General features: G+C 32.5%; 2 protein-coding genes across 2 annotated transcripts; one reads left to right on the forward strand and one right to left on the reverse strand.

The window, feature by feature from the left end:
- Nucleotides 1–5,778: 5,778 nt before the first annotated feature.
- On the reverse strand, nt 5,779–6,980 carry LOC117916307 (self-incompatibility protein S1-like). Its single transcript, XM_034832262.1, has 2 exons — nt 6,920–6,980; nt 5,779–6,215 (listed from the first exon to the last, which is right to left on the reverse strand). Exons 1-2 carry the CDS (start codon nt 6,978–6,980, stop codon nt 5,779–5,781), a joined length of 498 nt encoding a protein of 165 aa, XP_034688153.1.
- An 8,597-nt stretch (nt 6,981–15,577) lies between these two features.
- Nucleotides 15,578–17,395, forward strand: LOC117915858 (transcription factor RAX2-like). The gene is made up of 3 exons (XM_034831589.1): nt 15,578–15,783; nt 15,927–16,056; nt 16,418–17,395. Exons 1-3 carry the CDS (start codon nt 15,648–15,650, stop codon nt 17,103–17,105), a joined length of 954 nt encoding a protein of 317 aa, XP_034687480.1. The 5' UTR covers nt 15,578–15,647; the 3' UTR covers nt 17,106–17,395.
- The last annotated feature ends 572 nt before the right edge of the window (nt 17,396–17,967 follow it).

The raw sequence follows: 17,967 nt of genomic DNA on the forward strand, positions 1-17,967 counted from the left end.
GTAGCCACATTTTCAAATCATTCAAATATACTCTCAATTCATGAAGTAAGTGTTGAATGTGTATAACTAAGGTTAGTGACCCAACATATTAGTGAATCATATGAACTACCCTCTCTTAAAGATAATGCTACCAAATTACATGAAGATAATATCCCTTGTATTGCACAAATCAAATGAGGTCTAGTTTAAGGTCTAGAATTTCTAGCAAAATGTGTATACCTTCTTAAAACCTTTTAGAATAGGTTTACAAATAATTTAGCTCAAGGTTTTAAATTAAAACAAAGACTCATCCATTTTCTTGATTAAAAAAAAAATCATGTTAAGCTTAAGTAAGGATGAAAATAAACCTTTAGGTGCATGAAAAATAATTTGGACCTGAATGTACCAACAAATACCATCTTACAAATTGTCCTAGATCACTTCAAGTCTTCACAATTTTAACATTTTTTCATGGTTGCTTGAGTTTTCTTTATATTTTTACAATTAAAACCTAAAAAACTTAACTTGATTTGAATTATTAGTAACTTTAACATTATTTTGTAATCATCAAATCTGTTAAGAGTCTTTGGGCTAACAATCTTCTCTTTTTAATGATGACAAAACTATACTATCTAGGTAAAAAACCCCCCTAAATAAGTGCATGAAAGAATCAAGTAAATAAAGTTCAATGTCACAGGATGCACAAATGACCCTCCCGCACGAGTTTAGGAAAAGACTAAGTTCGTGACATCAAGAATACTTAAAAGTAAATGGAAGATTTAAAAATATACATAAGTTCAAAACCATCCATCCAATAATCACCTAACCAATGGGATGAAGTACCAAAAGATATTGTGAAACCAAGGTTTGGTCAATATCGGTTTTGATGATAACAAAACAAGATTTAGAACTAATGATTATATTTCAAGTGTGATTAGGCAAGATGATTTCCAAAGTGGCAATCACAAAGACAAATCAAGCCAAGGAGAAATCATGAAGAAGAAGACCACTCAAAGAGAAGTGTTTTTCAAAACTCAAACTTCATAAGATCTTTTTGTAAGGTTGTTGGTGCACTAGGATTTGCATGCATTACATTCTTTACTTATGCACCAAAATCATCCAAGAGTTATTTTGTTATAAATTTTTTAAAATTGGATGATTTCATGTTTTCAACTAAAACCTTGTGTCAAATGTTTTCCAAATTTGTTTAAAATGTTTTAAGTTAAAAAATTTAGTTGTTGAGCCAAAAAACAGCTCAACCGGTTGAACCAGATGAGGAACAGGTCAACCCCCCAGCTCAACCGGTTGAAGAGTGCAACAAACCTTCTCTCTCTTCCAGAACGGTTGTTCAACCAGTCAATGTGTGAACAGTAACATGTCGACCCCCACCTCAATCGGTCAAGGTATGAACAGTAATTGGTTAAGGTCCAATGGTCACCTGACAAGCATTAAATGCTAATGGTTAGTCAACCGGTCGACCCCCAACTCAATTGGTTGAACCCCCAACGGCTAATTTGGTTTTTTTTTCTTCTATAAAAAGGTTTCAATCTTCATTGTTTCATGAGTTTAACCTTCTCAAACCTTTCTTGAATATATTTGAGCCTTGGAAGAGTGTTTTGAGTACACCATTGTTCTAAAACTTGCACATTATTAGTGCACCATTCAATCCTAGTTTACTGGTATCATTTAAGCCTAAAGTTTTGTACTAGGAGTTTATGAAATTATTTGTATATCTTTGAGAGGAAGAATCTAAGATCTAAGTGTGAGGTATCACTTAGGGATTCTCAAGTATGGAATATCACTTGAGGGGTTGTTCAAGAGTGGGGTATCTCTTGAGAAACGTAAAGGGTGCTTGGAGCCAAAAGTCCAAGAGAGTGGATTGGAACCATAATTCAATTGTATTGCTTGAAGGCTTGGTTTGAAACCCTTGAATTAGTGAAACCTCAAGCTTGGGATTGAAGTTAGAGGAGAGTGGATGTAGGTCGGGTTGCGCCGAACCACTATAAAAATCTTGTGTTTACATTCTCTCTTCCCTACTCCTTTACTTTATATGCAATTGCCTTTACATTGTTTTATTAAAGACTTGCATATATTTGTCTCTTACATTCATACTTTTTAAATTTTCAAAAAGAAATCATCACCCTTTTCACCTCCCTCCCCCCCCCCCCTAGGGTGATTACCTTAGGTTAGATTAGCCTAATTTTTCTAACATATATGAGCAACGTGAAATATATTAGAGACAACTATAAAATCCACAAAAATATTTGTAATATATGAATTAAACTAGCAAATGAAATATCCATAGTAAAATAAAACAAGTATTAAAGCATATCCATCCAAAAGAAACCAACAAAAACCAATAAAAGTAAAGTAGCAAAATATATCTAAAATGAGATAAGTAAAATATCCAAAATAACTACTAGTCTCCCTAGATATGCCTATATGGAATCCCTGAATAATACCATTCCCAACACTAGATCACTTAAGGTGCATGCAAATTATTTCTAAGGCTCTTTAGATGTGTTACTTGTGATTTGAATGTTCTTTGACCAATTCTGATATGATGAAGAAGCTTTATAGGTATCATGGATTTCACAAACCCAATAATCTTCTGCTCAATAGCCCTTTTTCCTAGATTTAGGCATTGGAGAATGTGGAATCCTCCCTAAAGGGGTAGAGGCTAGGGTTTCTTTATGAAGTTTGAATAGCAAGAGCACAAAACAAAGCCTCAAACCCCTAAAGAGGGTTTCAATAGGCTTTCTTATGGGCTTAAGTGACTTGAGCCCATCTTAGGCTTGAGTCACTTAATCCATTCCACTAAGGTCATAATTAGTTAATTAGCATTATTAGGCTCCAATTAATTAATTAGCCTAGTCTAGAAAAACCATTCATAAGATCTAATGCAACCTTGTATTTTTACTAGAACGCCCTATACACACATATAAATTAGCACAAAAGTGTCACCTACTAGGAACCACATATTACTTTGTTCTCTGACCCTAGAACTCATAAGGTACATGTTGCCTATCCCTAGGACTCATTGGATTTAATATAATAAAAAACAATGGTTTCAAAAGCCAATAAGTAATATAGATTTAGAGATTAAATGCTCAAACATGTGATCTAGGTATTCCCAAATCAAATCCCATTTGATGAAGATGTTAAAAACTATAGTAGTAGTCATCGTAGAACTTGTCTAGAGTCTTCCACCTGATTTCTTCTTCCATTGGTCTAGGCATAAGAGAATGGTGGACTTCTCTCCTTCATAAGGGTGGCTAGGGTTTCTCTCAACTCTTTAGAAGATGACACACAAAAATCTAAAACCCAAACCCCTAAAGGAGTATTCATAAGGCTCCCTATAGGCTTAAGTGACTTAAGCTCAAATTGGGCCTGGGTCACCTAATCCAACCCGTCTGGGTCTTAATTAATTAATTAGTCCTATTTAACTCCAATTAATTAATTTGCTTGATCCATAAAGACAATTCATAAGATCTAGTGCAACCTTGTATTTTTATCAAAACACCCTTATGTACAATAATGAACTTGAAACCCAAATCCTTGAAATAAAATGTACCACCATGAACTAAGACCATTGGGACCTATAGGAAAATACTAATTCCCTTATAATCCAAATTTGAAGCTGACTTAACACTCTACTAGAGAGAGTTAATTGCACTTTGTTATCCTATGAAGTTACAATGAGTTAAAGCTTAGGTCTATGACCTACTATTCATTGCAAGTAGACTCCCGATGAATTAGTGTTCGTAATTTAACAAAGTAATGTTATTAACCCATTAAAATCACCTCTTCATTTTTAAGTTACAAATCATCATATTATATGATTAGATGACATACTCTAACTTATAAAGAGCATATGTCAAATTCCACTTAAAAAATTACTATAGCCATAGATTTCATAATCGCATGTCCTTTAAATCACCCAAAGAGACACGCTATCTAAATCTCATGAGATGTCATGGTGTCTCTATTAAGAATACCTATTGTCACTAACTTTCATCAATAGTAACTTAATTCATAAGGATAAATGATCGCATTAGGGTCTCAACCATAAATCAAAGCATTGTGTTGCTTTTAGTATATACTTAATATCCTCTCAAGGTTGAGAATCCATGTAACATAATAACTTTGTAAATCATGACAATTTGATAGTCTTATATCATGATTCATCATAGGTCATGTTCAATGTATAACCATACAAACTAATGCAATCACCTTGAAAAACTCATCTTAATAGCCAAGACAAATTATCCCTCTAATTAGGCAATAGTGTACTACAATCTCTATTGGATCTCTAAATTCATGAATTGACTATAAACTACTTATCATCTTATAAAAAAAACTCATGACTTGTATATTCCATGCAACTCTCAATGCATCAAAGTCATCTACAATGCGAGTGATATATGTTTGAATGCTCAAATCAATGTCAATGCATATCTCATATATCATAAATTTATTTATTTTTTTAAATCAATTTTTAGGTGGTTAAAAATAAAAAGACTAAATTTTTTTTATAAAATATGTTGTAAAATAAAATTAATATATATTATTTTTATATATTGAATAAGATAATATAAAAAACTATTTAATTAAAATTTAAATATTTTAATAATGAATAGAAATTTCATTTTTTTAAAATAGGAAATATTGGAATGCAATATATTTTTATTTTAAAAATTGAAAAATAATATATATTTCTTTGATTTTTTATTCATTTTACAAATTAAATATAAGTATAACATTATATATCCTTTGTATAAGTAATTTCCATTGAATTTAATATCTAGAAATATAATATCCCATTAAAAATTATATCCTAAAATGGCACTTCCTATCTAATGAATATAATATCCTAAAATTTATATATCTTATCCTATTGCACCAACCAAACATGGTGTGTCTTTTATTTTTATAATAGATCAAATATTTATGAAAAGAAGTCGAATTGTCATTTGGTTTACATAGACGGAGATAGTTATGAGAGGCAGCCTTCTTCAAGCTGTAACTCTAAAGATCCAGTGAAAAACAAGGAGCCAAATGTTCTCAAGATTGTAGGGTTCATTATCTCATGTAATTATCAAGTCTCAACCCATCTTGTAACGACAAGGAAAGTCCATGAGTAAAGGCCCAACCCAAAAGAAAAATTATCTCCTGAGACACATACAACGATTATATTTTTTACTAGATAATATCATAATTAAGAAATTGTCTCACACACACAAAAAAATAAAATAAAATAAAATAAAAATAAATAAAAAAAATAAAAATAAAATTGAAATTTTGAAAGACAAAATTGGGTGTGAACTGAAGCCCATTGGCAAGGGACAGGATGTATAGGCAAACCCAGTCTCAGAACTCATGGGTTAGGCCCAACAGAAGCAGCACAGAGAGACAAAGTGGCCCACACAATAGCAGAGTTGAGAGACAAGGTGTAGAAATGAAAGGCTAATGATACACTGAAATTAGGTGTCATAATCCGGTATATTTTTTGGTACTCACCTGTCTCTACGATGAATTTGAATTAATAAAGATAAATGAATTTAAAAAAAGTTCAAAAAATTTTTTTAAACCCGTCCCATTATCATTCCTATACGAAAAAGGCTTCTAACTTGTTCAACATGTCCGGCCTCAAGCTATGTAACTTTTTGAAAATGAGAAGGAGCTAGCCGTGCCTTGAGTTAGCAAACACTAGTGAAACAAAAATGAAGTACTTTGACCACGTGTGAGTGACAAAGTTGAGCTATAAGATTGCATGTATATGTACAGAAAATAGATACATCAATCAGACCAACCGTAAAAAAATTCCCAGAATCCAGTAATCCCATTCAAAGCATAGATGCCTTCCTCTGAAATCAGCCAAGCGCATTGAGACTCACATCGAACATAGTCCCTCTCAAAGGAATATGCATCAAAATGATAGCCCTGTACTTTTTCCCACTCCGTGTCGCAGTAGAATAATGTGGTTCCCCATGCATTAACAGAGAAGTCCCACCCAAATTCACTCCCATCTGTCACTACCTGCTCGCCCAGATCATTGTCTTTGGATTGGCAGTGCACCTTCATATTCCTCCCACTTCCTAGTCTATTCTTGACGCTGGCGTGCACCTTCTCTGTGACAACTGGGTCGCTCAGGCTGACCACCATCAGAATCAGGACAACTATTGAAGCTGCACCATGCATCTTCCTCACCACCTCTGCCTTCTCTTCTTCTGATCCTGCAGACGGACCGGCCTGGTGAATGATTAACAAATTGAGGTTGGTTTTTTCCACGTTACATGTATTAAGTTATTAACGAAATGGGATTATAATATGGCTCATTGAAACATCCTCCACCCCCTTGAATGTATTGACATTGGAATGACCTATCATCTTTGTCATCTATGCATTTTAGCCAATGGTAAGGCCAAAGTTGAGCTTTCTCAGCCTTCAATGGTTGAAATTTACTATGAGCCTCGTGAAGCCTAAGTTTGTTTAATAATATACTATTTGTATTTTTCTCTTGTCTTGTTAGTATCATAGAATCATCCTAGCATAAGGATACTCCAATGTAACTAGGAGATGCATTCGTTAGGCCTTGTTTGGCAATTGTGATTAAAAACAAAAAGCATAAAATGGTTTCCTACTCTTAAAAACAATAAATTTTGGTATTTTTAAAAAACATCTTTTAATTAACAACTGACTCTTATTTTATAAAATATTATAAAATAATTTTAAAAAATCATTTTTAATAAACATTTTTATTAAATATAAAAACGTTCTAATTGCATTTATGATAATCATATAAATATATTTTAAAGTTATAAATATCCACGTGATAAGGTATCAAGAAAAGGGAATAGTGGAATAGAACATTTCAGAAGAACACATTGAGCTCGGGGGTGCACAGTGGGATGCTCTTTCCCATTCTCATAAGTCATACCTAGGTTTCCCTCTTTTGGCATCAAGCCGAAGGCATCTCGTTGAACTATTGACAGCAACATTTCACCAAAGGAGAACAACTGTTTGACAAATCTCTCACTATTTTTCTACAACGATTTCCCACAGGCTTCATGGGAAAGGGCCTGATCCTGAAGGGCATTAAATTAATGAGACAAACTTGCAAAGCCATTTCCAAAAAAGATAAAAGACTAGCATTAATGTGCTCTGCATCTTGAGAATAAAAATAAAAATTTTGAATCCATCACTTAAATGATGTGAGACCCACTTCTCTTTTCATCTCAAATCATTTTCTTACATCTCGGCTATTTCTATCACTTGTCTATTAAAAAAAAAAATCGAGAAATATCTACTTTTAATTAATTGATTTTGTTTTGTGACATAAATAAAGAAGTTTGAAAAGTAAAAGGACAAGTATCCACGTGCTTATTATTTGCAGCCAGGGTTGACATCTCTTATATAGAGTAATACCTATAAAATAAAGAAATTATTATCTTAATAAAATGAATAATTTATTAATTAATTGTTAGAATTGGATGACCGGAGTATTATTTGGTCTCACCTAAAAAGCTCAAAGGTGTCACATATATGGTGAAAGTAAATTTATGAGATTTTTTTAGGGGTCTAGTAGCAGAAGGTTATAATGAATAGGATTTAGAGTTATAATTATTATGTTTTTATCTCTACCCATTTATACCAATTTTTTATATAATAGATTTTTTTTTTTATTTGTGATTTTTCTCATCTAATATTTTTTACATAAAATTATGTATTTTATTTTTATTTTTATGTTATTATCTATTCTCGTTATTCCATAACATTAATCAATAAATAATATTTATTAATTAAAAAAGTATTATATTTTTACTATAGTATATATATTACTTATAAATCTAAGAAATAATGAATATAGTCAAAAGAATAACTATTAATTATAAAAAAATAAAAATTTATAAAGAAGAGATGTGATATCAAAATTTACAAATATGTAAATGTTTGGAAAAAGGGTTAAATTAAGAAAAATACAAATTATAAAAAAATGATTCAATGTATTTTAAACTTTTATTTGATATATTTTATGTATTTCACCAGTTATTAATTTATACTTTTTTGGGTTTTTAAGTTTCTAAAAAATTATTATTTTATACATTTAGTTAAATTGTTAATTTAATACACCAACTTGAGTTTGGATAAGATAATTTTATTATTTAAACAAGATTATTAATTTATCTTTGATATTTTACTAAGTAATATATTTATTAAATCCCACTAGAGAAATTATGCTAGTTTTAACATATTTAAGTTTGCATTTAATATAAGAATTCATACATAGATATAGAAAAAGAAAAAATGTGACTAAGGTACAAAATATATGATAAGGGTGTGAAAATTGTAATTGATGTATTAAGGTACGAAAAAACTGGTCCGAATATGAGTATTGTGATGACGTAGGCACGAAAAAATTGATTAAGGGACTAAGGTACAAAAAATATGATTTAGGTATAAAAATTACGGTCAAGTTGAAAAAAATATTATTAAGGTACTAAGGTGTGAAACTTGTAGTCAAGTTAGAGGAACAAAAAATGTGATCTAGGTATGAATAATATGACTATGGTATCAAAGTACAAAAATGCGGCTTGGGTATGAATAATATGACCAAGTTGCAAAAAAAGTGACTAAATTAGATATTTAGGTATGAAAACCGTGATTAAGTAAAAAAGAAAAATATAACTAAAGTATTAAAGTATAAAAAATTATATTCTAAGTACCAACAATATAACTATGGTATAAAAAAAAATGTGACTAAGGTATTAAGGTATGAAAAAGTGACCTAAAAAAAAATGTTATAAATTAGCATGAAAAAATGTTATCAAAATACAAAGAATATTACGAGTATATAAAAATTATGATTAAAATACAAAAAGTATGACTAAAATAAAAATAATATAACCTAAGTACAAGAGGTACAAAAAATACGATTGGGGTATACAAAATGTAATTAAAGTATTGAGATGGTATAAAAAAATGTGATAAATATGATCAAGTATAAAAAAAATACGATTTAAGTACAAAGTAGAAAAAATATGATTAAAATATAAAATATATTCCAACCAACAATGGTTAGGTGAATTTAATCAAACCCTAAAGGGAGGTTGAAGAAATTAGCCCCTAATTAATTGCTAGGTAATCTTTCATAAGAACTTGGTACCCATATCCATCCCCCTTAGAAGTAAACTGCTCCGGATTTGGCAAGACCCGACCCGTTGAAACAGAAACGCGATGACTCTCTTACCAAATCAAATCTGACGGTGGATATTGTTCGATAGGGACGATTCCTTGAACCTGAGATGATTGATTGACAAACAATTTTCAAATAGCCGAAACGCTGGAGTGCAAAAAAAGTAATAAACTCTGGAAAAATCCGTAATTTGAATTTGTGAGAAAGGAATATAATAAGTATTTTTTTGAGTTAGAAAGCAATAACAGAAATAATAGAGCGAGTAGGGCGTACCGCAACGGCTGTGGGCAGGACCCACGAGTGAGATTATTTGACAGATGGCACGAATCTCAATGCCACGTTTCGGGAATACAGATGGACACGAATCCTGCAAAAATATTTTCCCCCTCTTTTTTGTCCACACAGAGGAGTTTACACATGGAGGGCCACGTAACATATGACGTCAGCACGACAGACACACTTGCTTGTCTGCCCGAATCTGATTTAAAGACGTGTCTGACTTTTTTTCCTGTTAATGAATGGGTTCCACTGAACACCTTCTATACCACCACCTCAATTAATTTCTATTTGTAAATGTATTTTTCTTTTTTATAAGATGAATATTTATTTTTTATTTTTTATTTTTTTATTTACTTTGGGCTTGTTTCTTTGCTTGGTTGTTCAAAGATCAGCTCAATGGGTGTCAAGGGTTAAAGTCTTAGTGAGCTAGATTAGCTAAGTAGAGGTTGATAATTTCTAGGGACTTTTTGAATTTTGAATATTTAATTTGATAAATTGGTATGAGGTATGAGGTAAGCATGCATTGTCATGCATTTTTTTTTATTTATTTAAGTTGACATTTGAGGGAAAAAAAAAAGTGCTCAAACAAGATGCTTAAGTACCCTTGAGAGCACTCAAGAGGTAAAGTTTTTTTTTTTTTTTTTTTTTTTCACTCAATACATATGTTTATGCCAAAAATATAAAGGCTCGTTTGATCGATATTTTCTAAAATAGTTTTCTATTTTTTAGAAAAAAACACGTTTTATAATATAAAAAAAATATTTTTTACTCTTAAAAATAAAAAATATGATATTTTCATAAAATATTTTTTAATTATTTTTTTAGGATTGTTTTAAAAAATAATTATACAAACAAATATAATGATTGAAAATAAAATACTAGAATACATAAATTGTTTTTAAAACATATTTTAAAAATATTAAAAACATGTTAAAAATATTTCAGGTTTTCAAATAGACTTTTATTTTTCAAAATATTAAAAAAAATTTTAAAAAATTATTCTTAAAAATTGTTTTTCATAATTGTCTTTGAAAATAGTTACCTAACAAAACCTAACTAATAATCAAAATAAGTTTCTTTGAAATTACTAGCATCTAAATCTTCCTAAAATTGTGTACCTATACTTTAGAATTAGCAAATTTGCTTGGGTTGATTAGACTTGAATTTTCTTATATTTGTAGTCATATGAAACCAGATTTTATATATATATATATATATATATATATATATATATATATCATTCTTACTTCTAAATAATTTGAATTACTGAAAAATTCAAGTATGATGAAAAATCTATTTTTTGGGTTTAAACAACCAAACTACACATTCAATCTCCCTCTAGATAATTTTACAAATGAAAAACATCATACCTTCAAAATGATAGTTCAAAAACTCAGGATTTATCTCTTTTAACAGTGATCAAGGGAAAACCGGAATTCCACATTTCGCTTAAGAATATTAATAAGGAGCAACCGAAACATAGAAAGAAAAAAAATATTAAAGAAAATTTTATTTTCTTTTTCATATTTGGTTTTATTATAAAAAAATATGAAAATATAATTAAAATTATTTAGAAATTTGTATATTTTTAAATTATTTAATATTTATATATAAGAGTTAAATAAATAAAAAAAATTTTAAAATATGTAAAAATAATTTATTGACTTTACATCTATTTTTCATTTTTATTTCTACTTTTCTTCTTTATTTTTTTCCATGAGTTTCCTTCCAACTTTCCAGACCCAAACATCACATGAATGTAAAAATTGCAAAAGAAAAAATGGGTGATTAATGATATTGCAGCTTGAGACTTTCCACACGGTTAATTTGATACAAAACACAATGAAAAGGTAATTATTAGATTTCTTTTTTTAATACATATATTTTTGGGTGATTGTCCATTTGTTAAATTGTTACAGAAAATTTTCAAAAAAGCACTAAGAAGAAGCTATACTTCACTGTAAAATTCACAAGCCAAAAGCAAAATTCAATGCTTAATTATAACATTACAGCACCTTGAAATTTCTAACTTACCTGTAAGAAATGTAAATGAACAAAAATGTAAGGTCACAAGGGCAAAGATAGAATTTGATCGTCAATTCAAATCATACATCACAAGTTTCTTTCCTTGGTTGTTGTTGTTCCTGCTTTTATTAGTTGTTAATCTTAATATAAAAATAACGGAAAGCACAGCTTCCTCAAAATTTTCTTCCTTGTTGTTTGCCAACCCTAGAGAGAGGTGGAGTGACAGCAACATCACAACGTTGCTACTTTTCTATGCCAGAGTCAATGGGGATGACGACACTTGTCACTTTCCTCCTTTATTTACATCTCATTAACAAGTAATAATATTATATCTACACTTATTAGTTTATGTATATTTTGATGAAGATTTGAAGATCCTTTCTATGTTTTTCAACCATTGGAGATTCGTGTAGCATAGGAAAAGACACAGAGAAAAAGGGGGTGTAATGACCTTCATGAAAATGTACTTAAATACATACCTTTCGGTATTTTCTCGGCTTATTAACATTTGACCATATTAACGTCATCCAAATCACGAATACGCAAGTGAAAAATTAAGAAAAACATGAAATTTTAACGTAGTTTGACGATCAATGTGAACGTTACGCCCATAAAGTACTCCAACACTCAAACGATCTGCTAATTAAAAGAAAAAAGAGTTTAATAGTGAAACTCTTGAAAAAAAACTTCTTAATTATGATTACACTATCTAAAAACCTTAAAAATATAACAAGATTAAATATTTGATAAAGGTAAATCCGTTATTCATCATATTAAACAAAAAAAAAAAAAAAAAATCTCTTTGATTCCCACGAGCTCAATAAAAAGCTAACCTTCAAAATTCTGAATAAAATACAATAAAACTAATTTAGACCGAATAAAATCCAACAATTAAAGCCTCTTACTTCTCTCCAAAATTGTGTTGTGCTCATTTTCTTGTGTCTCCACCTTCAAACTTAAAAAATATGCATGCTCAGAAATCTCCACTTTGCATGCGTATATATATATATACACTGGGAAGGGATTTGAAAGCATTAGCATGCAAAAGTTTTTTAGTAATTAATTTGTAACACTTGATGAATGATGAGAGGTTTCAAATTAATGAAACATTGATGATTGGCTTAATTCTAAAATAGTAGAGAGGTCAACTAAATGGGTAACGTAAACAATGTCTTTATATTGAAGTAGGTATCTGGAAAGAGAATAAGAATATAAACTTGATCAGCTTACAGAGATTTTGATATTGAAGTAGGTATCTTATTGAGAAATATAAACCTAATCAGCTAACATATCTCAGTGACAATACCCTTTAACTCATCAGTTATGTTTTCTCTATTCCATGACCATGCTTAATTCCAATCAAATTGCCCATGCGTACATTATCCATATTAGTCTGTTTGTATGATAGGGCTGACTCCTTCTCATGAAGTTTGCCTCCACTGGGGTAAGAAAGAAGTCAGGCATACTGTGAAAATTTTCCGGAACGTTTGGAAGCATGGAAAATGAAAGTTTCCTCCAAGAAAGCATGATTAATTTCTGGTCTAATTGTTGGGCACCCACTTGATAATGGTGTTTCATACCACCTCCATTCATCATTTTTTAGGGTTTATTTTCAGGAAATTGTGGTCATATTTTTATTCAAATTGTGAGTAAACAGGTCTAGTTTCTCCCTTTTTCTTAGACCATTATCAAGAAAGGGAGGCCCTGGAAACAAAGTCCCAACAGTCCTCTCAAGCCATGTACATTCTTGAATCAAATCATGATGAATCTATAACTTAATACAACCATTTAGAGGATCATTTCATAAACAACTAGTTAAGGAAAACAACAATTTTATCGATTAATTAAACCCCGGAAATTGTTAAAATAAATTAACCAGAAGATGTTGATCTTTCTCCAGCACAAACCCTATTATATAGCAATGGAATGAAGAATGATGTATATATAGAGTAGAATGAACAGAATTTCCAAATGGGTAATAACTGCATGAAGTGCTTTAATGGATGATATTTAATTTGCTTCAAGTTTCTGGATCAGTAATGATCAGATCAAACTACCCTTGCAACAACATTGGTGATTAATTGGCTTTGCATAGCTGGGCAATCCGGTACGTTTGTGGTGACATAATCAAGCTCTCAAAAATTGAAAAATTAAACATTATGGGGCCCAAGTATATATTCTTAACAATTCATGATGCATACTTGTTTAACGTGGAAAGTAGCAAGAAGTTTTCAACGCTTAATCTTATTGGCAGTAGTATTAAATATATATTTGCATGTCCATTTTCAAATCTTTTTGGTCTATGTTTTCCATTAGGTCTTCTTTTGCTAGTTATCATATGATTCATAGGCATCACGACTTGTTAATTGGCTTTCTCAAAATCAGATTTCATTTCCTGCCTTAATTTTTCTTCTCACCCACATGCAAAGTTCGCAGTATGAAAAAGTGTGGGTAGAGGTAGGGCAGACATTTCTGATTAATTAGTATGAAATATTGGAGGAGAGGCTAACCATTAAATTGCTTTGAAGGGTTAGAAGTAGTCAAACCAGAATTAGCTGGAAAAGAGGCGAACAAGTCTTCGTCTGTCTTTTCAGTCTGCTTCACATTAATTATATTTTGGTGTATATACAGAAGGAAGAAAACACTCATTGAGGAAAGAATCCTGGGTGCTTTCTCACTAGTTCATCACATTAGTACCCTTTGTTTAATGCCCTATTTGCAATTCATTATGCTAACACCTAAAGCTTCCCCTGAAAGTCGTAACATGTAGTGATCAACAAGGGAAGATATTACGAGGAAAACGATTTCTTTATGGTTTTAATTCAAATTCCAAAACTTAGGCAATATTTTAAATGGAGTCCCTTGGCTGCATTTGTGTTGATTTTCTAATCAAGTCAATCATCTTCTACTTGTCAAGGCTAATATATTATTGGTTTCCTGTTGAGATATCCATATGGGAAATCAATTAACGATAATTTTTTTCTGATTTTCTTGGGGATGTTTTCCGTAGTGTGAATGGTGGAAATGTTTGTCGATGGACCTATATATTTTCTCATAGAGAAAGCAGTTTTGCAGATCTACCATGATCGAATCCATGAAGTTTCAAAATACAAAATCGAATACCTTAACTCACACAGTACTAATCTCATTTCTCATTGTATCTTTAATTAATTGTGTTGATAGAATTCACCATAGGAGGCAACATTTCTCTCTGTAGACATCATTGTACTGCATTATGCAGTCAATTTACTCGACATTACTGCTGGAGTTGAGTCCTTCAGTCTGATCCTTAGGTATATATTCCAATGTGTTGGACACAGAAAGGTCCCCAGCAAGGAAATGTTCACATGAAGGAACTGGGACCCTATCTGTGAAAATCATTTGCCTATTGTTCAAGCACTGTGGCAATATCCAAGCAGCTAGGCAGAGACAATTCAAAAGGTGGAATAGATAATTAGTCAGTCCAAACACCTGATCATAGGAACATTGGTACATACATGGAATTCAAGTCATGGACCCCTATGAACTATTGCATAATTCACCAGCCACAGTAGAATTCTACAGTGGTGCTTGCACCATTATGTAATTCCAAAATAATGTAAATGAATGTAAAGGTAGAATAGTACATATGTATATAGTATTTGTTTGATGTAATTGAATAGGGATGAGTGTTGGTTAGTTCAGACTTGAGTGCTTTGGTAATATTAGTTTACCTATAACGGGGAGCCTCTGGAAGATGTCACGATTCAGAGACCTGTAGCTATCATTTCAAATGCCAATTAATATCGCTACTTGACTTTGGATGCCTTTTGAGAGATCAAGGAAGAGACAAAGGTAGAAAATATAGGTTTCCAGCGTTGTGAGAAGGAAAGTTCTATCAGCTAGGTAACGAGGCATAGAAGTTAGAAGCTGATTGAACAGGTCTAACCTTTTGACTTCTGTATCCCCTATGATTTCCTTTTTCTATTTATTTTTTTACAGCCCAAGCCTAAGTGTCTTAATAAAAGGCAGCAGCACCACACAAAGTCCGTAGACCTTTCGTTCCTCGAAAGTAGAGAGAGATAGAGAGGAGAGAAGAGAGAGAGAGAGGAGGAAAGAAGGGAGAAGGGAGAAGGAAGAGAGAGAGAGTGAGACTGAGAGAAGAGAGAGAGATCAGACAAAGGGGGGAATGGGGAGGGCTCCTTGTTGTGACAAGGCAAATGTGAAGAAGGGGCCATGGTCACCTGAAGAAGACTCAAAGCTTAAGGCGTATATAGAGAAGTATGGGACTGGAGGGAATTGGATTGCTCTCCCACAGAAAGCTGGTAAGATTAACTCAAACAGAGATCAACCCATTTCATGGAAATGATTTTCTTTTGTAGGATACCTCTCTCTCTCTCTCTCTCTCTCTCTCTCTCTCTCTCGCTTGATTCCTTTGTTGTACTTTGAATGGTTGGTTTTGGATCAGGATTGAAGAGGTGCGGGAAGAGTTGCAGATTGAGGTGGCTTAACTATCTTAGGCCCAACATTAAACATGGAGAATTCTCTGATGACGAAGACAGGATAATCTGCACTCTCTTTGCTAACATGGGAAGCAGGTGGTCCAATTTCCATTCTTGCGAACATGTTTTTTTGCAATCTTTGCTTCTTTTGACCTACAATTTCAACTCTAAGTCACCAAAATTGACATGGGTATCGTTCTTTTCTAATTTTTCCTCCATTATCATCATCTGTGATGAAAGAATATTGATGAAAAGGGCAAAAAAAAAAAGAAGAAAAAAGAGAGAGAAGAAAAGAGATAAAAAAATTTGTGCCTGCATGCATAAAGAATCTTCTAATTTTGGATAACTCTTCTGCATGCATGCCAAGTTTAGATCTAACACTTGCACCCATTTACAGCTGTTAGCAGTAGCTCAAAGTTTTCTTCCTCTCATGGAAACTTCTCTCCAACTAGTGCAGGTGGTCAGTCATAGCTACTCGGTTACCAGGCAGGACTGACAATGATATTAAGAACTACTGGAACACCAAGCTCAAGAAGAAGGTAATGGGGATGTTCTCGTCCTCTCAGAGGAAACTACCACCATTCCCATCTGTTCAAACCCCACCCTCTCCATCAATCTCGTGTTCCTATTACATCCCACCAAGTACTTTCCCAGGCCATGAATTGCCCATTCCATTCCCATCAACTCATTTGAACAACAACACTTCTCCATTGACCAACGTCTCTCTCCTTCAAACCCAAGAGACCTTTGCGGGACCCGGCCAGTACTACCCAGTAAAAGACAACCTCTTCATGTTCGCAAGCGAAGCAAGCTGCAGTTCCTCTGATGGGAGCGGCAGTCAGATCAGCTTTGGCAGAGATATCAAACAAGAAGAAATGGGGAATTTCCAGAGTTATATCCCTACTGGTTTCGAAGAAAACCACAAGTTCATGATGGGTTATGGCGGCAGCAATGGAGGTCATGATCATAATGTGAATCACTGGCCTGAAAAGCCAAATGGGTGCTTCGGAGGGAGCCCATTAGATCAGTATAATCTTGATCAAGAGGATGTGAAGCAACAGCTCATTAGCTGCAGTAATGGGTGTACCAGCAGCTTCTTCATTGATGAAAACAAGACACAAGAGAAGGTGATGTACTACTACTGAAACTGACTGAAAGTAGCGTCAGAAAGATTTGAAGGGGTATGGTGGGAGGAGATTCAGATTAGACTTCAGTTTCTGGGGCTCTGTGTTTGTTGAAATGAAACACTTCTTTTTTTGACAGTACATGGTTTAGCTTTTTATTTTGTGCATTTCTTTTTGGGAAGTGATGTTGTTGTGTGTCCGTACTCTTCTCTCTCTGAACTGCACAACCCCCAATCGCAAAATAAATGCCCATGAAAACTAGACTGTAAGTTATCATCATTCAAGAATCTCATGCCAAGCTTGAACCCTCCCAAACACTTCACTGCTTCTATTTCTTTAATATTCTATTTTTCCTTACTTTTTTCTACTTTTTATTTTTATACATTTTCCAGCTACTTTGATTTTTTGACAACTGATACACCATTAATGGCTTTCTATACTCAGTAGAAGGCAATTACACCCCCAACAAGTCGTGGTCCCATTTCATGCAACAGAGGGTAAACTAGGTTTTTGGCCAGTATTCTAAACGATCAACAGGGAACTTGACTGAAGCTTTGAATTTTGTGAAGGCTCGAGCTTTTCAAAATGAGGTATCATTAAACAAATCTCAGTCTGTTCTTACAAGGAGACAGGTTAAATAATAGTATCCTAAAGGGCTGTCTAGGCATGAGTGTAGGGTTAAATTTTGTGATGAACAAATGAGTCATGGAATGTTATTTTTAACATGGGTGCCTGCCTTTAAATGAATTGAATTAAACTACTTTAGGGGAAAGGGGTTTATATTTTTAGTGACATATTTATTATATCTCAGCAAGGAATATGTTCCATTGAAATGAAACATGCCAGGGCGATGTGGCTGGAGACACCCTTCCACTTAGCAGCC

This window comes from Vitis riparia, chromosome 6, assembly GCF_004353265.1.
Source record: "Vitis riparia cultivar Riparia Gloire de Montpellier isolate 1030 chromosome 6, EGFV_Vit.rip_1.0, whole genome shotgun sequence".
NCBI classification, from domain to species: domain Eukaryota; kingdom Viridiplantae; phylum Streptophyta; class Magnoliopsida; order Vitales; family Vitaceae; genus Vitis; species Vitis riparia.

What these genes read in the sequence shown, in the direction of transcription:
- LOC117916307 (XM_034832262.1), bottom strand. Translation starts at nt 6,980, where the DNA reads ATGTTGCTGTCAATAGTTCAACGAGATGCCTTCGGCTTGATGCCAAAA. An exon ending in GCCAAAAGAGGGAAACCTAG is followed by an intron (nt 6,216 to 6,919) that starts GTATGACTTATG and finishes GTCCGTCTGCAG; the next exon opens with GATCAGAAGAAGAGAAGGCA.
- LOC117915858 (XM_034831589.1), top strand. Translation starts at nt 15,648, where the DNA reads ATGGGGAGGGCTCCTTGTTGTGACAAGGCAAATGTGAAGAAGGGGCCA. An exon ending in TGCTCTCCCACAGAAAGCTG is followed by an intron (nt 15,784 to 15,926) that starts GTAAGATTAACT and finishes GTTTTGGATCAG; the next exon opens with GATTGAAGAGGTGCGGGAAG. An exon ending in TTTGCTAACATGGGAAGCAG is followed by an intron (nt 16,057 to 16,417) that starts GTGGTCCAATTT and finishes CAACTAGTGCAG; the next exon opens with GTGGTCAGTCATAGCTACTC.